The sequence below is a fragment of the Nuphar pumila genome, chromosome 6 (assembly GCF_984573655.1).
Source record: "Nuphar pumila chromosome 6, dmNupPumi1.hap1.1, whole genome shotgun sequence".
In the NCBI taxonomy this organism is placed as follows: Eukaryota; Viridiplantae; Streptophyta; class Magnoliopsida; order Nymphaeales; family Nymphaeaceae; genus Nuphar; species Nuphar pumila.
In genome coordinates, this window is record NC_143254.1 from 122,582,920 (window position 1) to 122,590,598 (window position 7,679).

At 37.5% G+C, this 7,679-nt stretch overlaps 1 protein-coding gene across 1 annotated transcript; it reads left to right on the forward strand.

Moving 5' to 3' along the window:
* The first annotated feature begins 485 nt into the window (after positions 1-485).
* Positions 486-2,834, forward strand: LOC149835999 (B-box zinc finger protein 20-like). The gene is made up of 3 exons (XM_090010747.1): positions 486-837; positions 1,291-1,680; positions 2,364-2,834. Exons 1-3 carry the CDS (start codon positions 652-654, stop codon positions 2,619-2,621), a joined length of 834 nt encoding a protein of 277 aa, XP_089866873.1. The 5' UTR covers positions 486-651; the 3' UTR covers positions 2,622-2,834.
* Positions 2,835-7,679: the final 4,845 nt, after the last annotated feature.

Sequence of the window (7,679 nt, forward strand, 5' to 3'; positions counted from 1 at the left end):
ATCGTTTTACTTGTCCGATTATATATATATATAGGGAAACTAGAATATGCTTACTAACCAAATATGTTTGCTGGTACGAATCTTCTACAGATGCATTTAGTGTTGACCATTTGTTAGAAATTGACTATTGAGTCATGGTAATCGGATAAAAAAATATGATTTTTTATGCTTAAATATTTATAAAAATTCTAAGCTATTGATTTTCAGCCTTTAAAATATCTCTCTCTACGTTGAAATTTTAAATTAATTAAAAAAAATGATGCAAGCAATAATATTTAGTTGGTTAACATATATATAGTTATTTCAATTGGTTGATGGTTGGGAGCTACCTTATCGGGGAAATTGAGTTGCGACAATCAAATTCGTGCGTCATATTATCATAAAACATGGAAGGGCAACATTGTCTTTTTGTCACCAATAGAAGCTTGGAGAATGACGACATAAACCCCCAGCTGTCTACCCGGTGATGGTGGCGCCGGTGCTACTCTTTCCTGTTTTGCATTCAATGCCCTCGCTCCCTCTAAACAAGATGATCACTCCACCATTTCTCATTCACTCCTGCTGAGTGCTAACAGCAAAAGAAGAAAAGGGTCTCTCTCTCTCTCAATCAATCCATTGGCAAAGTGGGAGCGCAAAGCAACAGCGCCGGAGATGAAGGTACAATGCGATGTGTGTAATAAAGAGGCGGCCTCACTGTTCTGCTGTGCGGACGAGGCCGCCCTCTGCCAGACCTGCGACCAGCGCGTGCACCACGCCAACATGCTCGCCGGGAAGCACCAGCGCTTGTCCCTTCACCAACCCTCTTCCAAGCAATCTCCACTCTGTGATATCTGCAAGGTTTCTCTCTCTCTTTCTCACAACCCTTTCACTTGGATATTCTTCTATTCATCAGATAGAGAAGCAAAACAGAGAAGAAACGTACTAGATCATGACCACCCTTTCAAATTTTGATTATTAGCCCTGAAAAAATGGTTTTATAGCAACTTTCATCCATATGCCTCTGTTTTAGCTTGTCTTTATATACTACATATCGATTCAGATGACTCAAGAAAGCCATAGCAACGTAACCACGTATTTATGCCCGTTTTAAGTGACAGTTGTACCTCAGTTAGTTTTTCAATAAAAGTATATCTTCTTGCATCTGTTTTTCCTTATATTCATATGAAGGAAAGAGAAAATAAACAGGCAGTGAGGTTACTACTTGTACATCCTTTGACAAAAGATTTAGTTCCCTAAAATGGGTTTTTATGTTGCTTTCTAGCTTATTATATTCTTTCTCCCACTCTATAGGAGAGGCGTGCCTTTCTTTTCTGCCAAGAGGACCGAGCAATTCTCTGCAGGGAATGCGACATCCCCATTCACACTGCCAACGACTTGACGGCTAAACACAACAGGTTCCTCCTCACTGGTATCAAGCTCTTTGCCCCTTCTGCTCCCCCTGCCTCCCCTGTGATCGAATCGCCTGTCAAGCCTGTTGCAGACTCTCCACCGGTGAAAATCTCGCCGCTTGCAGCCCCTGAGAACGGGGCCGAAGAGAGCGAAGATGGTTCTTATGCGAGCAGCATATCCGACTACTTGATCAAGACCTTACCTGGTTGGCATGTCGAAGACTTGCTCGACAATGTGGGGACCGGGTTTGCCGACTCGATTGATTTCCCTTCCGTTGATGGTTTGTGCAAGGTTTGCAAATCTTGCCAATTTTTTAAACTTCTGCTCGATTTTGCTGCAACTCTGTTGCGTTTGCTGACATGTTCTCCTTCTTCGTCTCCATGGAAAATATTCTGCTCCATGGAGGACTATCATTTTTCTTTCACCTTACTTAAAATTGACACTTTGATCGTAGCATGGTATTATCTGCTTTTGCCTCATGATAATTGAATTGGTGGTTATGTCATTCTATAATCCGATACTCAAAATTCCTATTCGGTTGAATCACTGATGTTAGATTTGAGTTGCCAATTTTTGGTTTATGCTGGACAATTGATTTCTTGTGTCTGGGGACTTTAATCAAAGTTGACGATTGGGGTCTAGTTCAGTTTATATTTGCTTGATTTGGTAAAGAAAACCGATTCACATGATGGAGCAAAACCATCTATTTCATACAAATTAGGTCTTTTGATTGCGTGCCCATGAACAGATTCTCAAAGTTGGTAAATTCATGTACCTAGTCAGATAATAGGTTTGAGTTCATCCGTATTCATGTCTTGTAGCACATGCCCCATTAAGAATGCATTAATATAACAGGTTATAGATGTATAAAGGTCACTGCTTTCTTTTGTTGCGCCTATATACTCGTATATGCATACATGCAATTTTTATGGGGCTTAATCTGTGTGTATGCGTATTTTTTCTGTGGAATTCAGACAGAGGAGATGTTGAAATATCTGGAGCCAAATTTTGGTGGTGCTGTCTTGCACACCCAAGTTTTTCAAGTTCCAGATGTTCCAATTCCTGCTCAGAGTGTCGACGAGTATGTGCATGGATTCAAGCGGGGAATGAACATGAAAGGGGTAAACGATTTGAGAGAGGTGGATCGTTTGAAAGCTCATGTGTTGTACATGGATGATGGGTTTACTGTCCCTCAGGTTACTCCATTCTCCAAGAGGGCAAGATGGATTTGATGTCTTTCCAGCAGCACAAGTGGGATTGGTGTATTACTCTCTCTCTCTCTCTCTCTCTCTCTCTCCTGTGCAGTTTGTTTTGTTGGTTTTTGTTTTTTTCCTCTCTGTCTCTTTCTCTGCAGTGCATTGTTTTGTTTTTTGTTTTTTTCCTCTTTTTGAAGCAGGGTTGTTGTAAATGTCTCTGTTAGTGTATGAAATTTTGCCTTTCTGGTATGGTTAAATTGCATGACGCTCTTGAATTCCTAGCCATGACTGGTAAAACCTTCAAACATATTCGATTCGCTTAAGCCTTGTTTTTTGTTTTTTATTGAATTGAAGTCTCCAAGTGGTTCTAAAGGCACAACCAAGTCTTTGTTATGTCCACTTATTAAGCTTGGATGTTCTTCAAATCTTGGGATAGCAGTATCTAATGACGATTCCAGTTATTTTTAGTGGTTTTGTTGTAAATTTGACAGAGCAACAACCATGGGGCTAAGGCCAGGAAATGAGACCGTTTTGTTCGACTCATCAAGAGCTCGTTTGGGCTCGTATACCGAGCTCTGCAAGCTGAGCCATCATCCATGAAAGTCCCTCGAGCTGAGCACGAACACAGTGTGCTTATCTCTCTGCTTCTGTAGTTTCACTAGAGATCTAATAGTTCAGTATAGATTGGTTGGTACATGGGGCTTGGAACAAAAAAAATGGTCGGGTGTTTACAACTTTTTGGTATTAGTTTTTCAAAAGATTATTTTATGACGAGCCAGCTTGTGCTCAACTTGTTTGGAGCTCGTACTCAGTTCGGTTTGTCACGAGCTTGAGTTTGGTTTCAGCCAAGGATGTAAATGGGTTAGACTCCGGTGAGGTGTAGACATTAGTGAATCCGACCTAATTGAATCTTGCCTAATCAAATTTGGATTTGGATTCGGATTCAGAGTTGAACGAAAGCATGCGTTACTGAATCCCATTAGCTAACTAGATATAACTGATACAGAAGCCGATTGATTGGATAGAACCAGATTTATTGAATTTGGATTCAGTTGGATATCCAAACCAAACCCAATAGTCTGCTATATTTCTACTTTCGGCCTTGAGCAACTTTGCTTGAACATGCCAACTTTGGTATACTGCCACACTTACCAGCCCCTCCAGGAATACACTAGGTACAAGCTCTAACCTTATGGCAGTCAAGTACAGTAACGGATTTGATGCAGGTAACAGGAGCTAGCCTTAGGTTGTCAACTGCCAAACCTCCTTTCTTCTGGATACTTTAGGATTTCATAAACTTTTCTTATGGAATTTTAGGAATTCTATGAATAAAAAGCTCTTGTCCATTAAACTAATACCATGCATAATGCTTTCGTGTTATCTATTAGAATGATCCCAATTTCTCTGTTTTTTGCTTCCGGCCACTTGCTTTCTCTTAAATGCATTTTAAATACCTGCCAAGTTTTCATATTTCCCTTTTCTCTGTTTTCTTCTTACCTTTGTTGAATAAATCATTCATCTTTTCCTGTTAAAACGATAAAGACTTGGGCCCAGTTTAGATGACAGGGTTTAAAACTAGGTTTTTGGCAAACCCAGTTTGCCAAGAACCTGTTTTTGTAACAGCCAACCACCAACATTGGAAAATGGCCCGTTAGTACTGTTCTTGATAGATCATAGTTGATATCATGTTAGTCGTTTTCTGGCCAGTGGTGTGCTGGAAAATCAATTGTTAAGAAAAAAAAAAGACCATCTCCGGCCATTTTCCTGCCAGCCACCGCGGGAAAATGGCTGTCCTGATATCTTCCTGCAAGGATGGTACCAGGCTGCCATTTTTCGGCCGGTGGGTGGCTAGATATGGATGGTTTCAAGGCATTTTCAGCAAGCCACCAGCTGGAAAATGGACGACTAGTACTATCCTTGTCAAAAGGTACCAGGCCAGCAATTTTCTGGCCGGAAAATGGTCAGAAATGGCTAAAAAAACAATACAAAAAACATTCAGGTCATTTCCGGCTAGTTTCGGCCAGTGAGCGGACAGAAAATGTCCGGTCCAGCATCACTCATGTTGGGGCATGCCAGGCCAGCCAGTTACCAGCCAGAACTGTCCTCCCTGTAGTGGCCATGGGTCACCATTTTGGGAAGGGGGAAGCATTGAGCGGTCTCACCCCCCACCTCTGTGACAAATATCGCGAGATTTTTTTTGACAAAAAATCTCGCGATAATATCACAAGAAATTGCCTGAAAGTTTAAAATGGCAATTTCTTGAGAGATTTTCAAACCATGAAAAATATTGCGATATTTATGTTTTTATCTGATATTTATTGTGAAAACCCACGATATTTTTATTTCTAAATGTGTTTTATTTATATTTTCTTATAAAAATTATTATTTTTATATTTTTATTTCTTTTTTATTGCCAAGATTTTGCCAAAAAAATAAGAGATTTATAAAAAAATTCAAAATCTCTGAAGTTTTTTACTGCCGATATTTTGCCGTTTTTTACTTTTGTCACTATGCCCACAACCACCCGATAAACTAGGTTTTTGTAAACCTGGTAATTGAAAAAACATGGGTGTGATAGTTTTTCACAAACCTAGTTTTGAGAACAATACCAGATTTAGGTTTGTAAAACCTGGTTTTATGCATCCAAACGGTGCACAAAACCAAGTTTAGGTTCTAAACTTGTTTTGACACACAAAACTAGGCTATTAAACTAGTTTCAGGTGTCAATGTGTCATCCAAACAGTCCCTTAGGAAATTTAGTCATTTAGTTTAATGAAACAAAGATCAACTGAACAAATTTTAGGGAAAAACTGTCTTAAGAAAAAAAATAAAAAGAACACATGTTGGGCGTGTAATAGAAGAGTTCAAGCCCCACACATCACAAGTTCAATTCTCCTTAGGAACAGGTACACAATACGTGTGAAGTAACATTGAAGGGCAAGTCTACTCTTTTAGAGTTTAACACTATAAGTCTGGACTAGTTAGGGTTCGATCCGATCCTGATGGGTTCCTTTTCATAAAAAGAAAAAAAGTAATAGTAGAAATCATTGGTGCCTTTTTGTAAATAGTGGATAGGTTTGGCGGCTTTTCTGTAATTTAGTGAGGATAGCTATGAACATAATGCACATCTGTCGCTTAGCATTAGGAGTGGCAGTGGGCGCGGGTCCCATGAATTGGTGTGGGATAGCAATCTTGGATTCATTGATGAGTGGACAATTCAAGGAAAATAACATCACAGTGGCGATGGGGGGAATATTAGAAGGCTCTAGTGATCGAGTGGGTGACCTACCACATTAATGAATACGTCTGATTTGTTGGGCTTTCCCTTTGCGTTAATTCTCCATTCAACCATTTTCAGTTCTTACTAGCCAGAAACCGTGGGGCCACCACAAAAGGTTACTATAATCTGGCATATCGAAGATCTGTGTTGTACCTAGATATCCAACAGATGCATCTATATGGCTAGAATTAGTCCACATCTAAGTGTTAATGTAGATTAATAATAGCTATTGGTTTGGCGGTTATGATTAAATGCTGGATGAATCTAGTCATATGTGGGATGATGTGATCCATTCTCAAGACCAGCAAGGAAAACCTTTTGCTTTCAGAAAATGACATGTTTTTCGAAATGCCATGTAATTTTTGAAATCTGCCCAATGTCCAAATTCGAAAATGGCAGATTTTTTTTTTAAGATATTTGCATCATTCTCACCAGAGATCCTCTTGAGGTTCGCGCGATATATAGGTACATTGTCTCGATCACACAACTTTTCAATAAAAAGTATATTCGTATAATGATTTTGCGAACCTCACGAAGTTCATGTAACCAAATTTGTGAACCTCTTGTAACGGAAATATGTGTACCTTTAATGTTCTAAATCCATATTTTCAAAAGGAAAATCAATTTCAACCATGCATTTCCTGTAATTTTTTTATTTTCTTGTCATACTAATATTTATTTCATATATTTCAGCATTAAATTAAATTTATTTATGTTGTTTGTGTATTTTTTTATCTTTTTTCATGTTTAAATCATAGTTTTTAGTGTTTTCTTAGATTTTCGTGTATTTTTGTTCTAGGTCTGTAAAAATCATGTTATTTCATATTTAAATCTTTATTAGAAAATTTTAATTTTTTTATATTTATTCCATGTATGTGTCAGTAAGTCTCTGTAAAAAAACTAGAGATTTTTGAATTCGGGAACTCTGTTAGAAAAATACAAAGTCGGATCATGATTTATGTTACTTAAAATCGCTATTGACATTCAGGTATAAGTTGCAGAGGCAATATTTCTGTCATCCGGGATCTGATTCATGATCCGTAAATTGAAGTAGCTTCGTATATAAAATCTATTATTTACTATAATTTTCGTATATTTTTCTGCTACTGTCTTCTATTTTTCCTCTGTCAGAAAGTTAAATCAACTTTTTAGAACTCGTTATGATTGATTAAAACACTAAGTTAACTTGCATTGACCGTATCTCCCTACCGAAGATCTGATCAATGATTTGTAAAAAGGGAAATTATGTATTTCCATGTCTTATATTCACTGCTAAAATTTTAGAATTTTTTGATATGATGTGCTATTTTTTCTTATATTTTAAACCAGAAGTATCTATTTTGATAGATTTTATATTTGTTAAATTCAAGTATGGATTATCGAAACGATATCTCCCTAACCGAAGATGATTTTTCTGATCTGTAAAAAAGAGAATCTTTGTTTTTCTGTATATTAGTTCTTTTGAAATTTTATGAATTTTCATGATGATTTGACCCCTGATTCGGGTCTGAAACTATGACAGGTACATGCCCATGGGTAAAAATAATATATTTTAGGGGTTTCATATAATTTCTGTATTAGAATAATGTTAAAAATAGATTTTATGATTTCAAATTAATCTTAGAGTTATAAGGAGTGCAGGTGTCGATTTTTATCAATTTTGGAACTCATTTGATGCTTGAATTGATTATATTGCAAAACAGGATGCCTGTAGGATCCCGAAACACTAACAAAATTGTGTCTTTCGTGATATTTTTAATTTTCTTCATAAAAGTTCATGTTTTTGAGGTTTTTTCATGTTTAGAATCATGCTA

Bases quoted from the DNA above. Each gene is read 5' to 3' on its own strand.
- LOC149835999 (XM_090010747.1), top strand. From the start codon at position 652: ATGAAGGTACAATGCGATGTGTGTAATAAAGAGGCGGCCTCACTGTTC. The intron at 838-1,290 runs GTTTCTCTCTCT...CCCACTCTATAG, and splicing joins CACTCTGTGATATCTGCAAG to GAGAGGCGTGCCTTTCTTTT. The intron at 1,681-2,363 runs GTTTGCAAATCT...TGTGGAATTCAG, and splicing joins CCGTTGATGGTTTGTGCAAG to ACAGAGGAGATGTTGAAATA.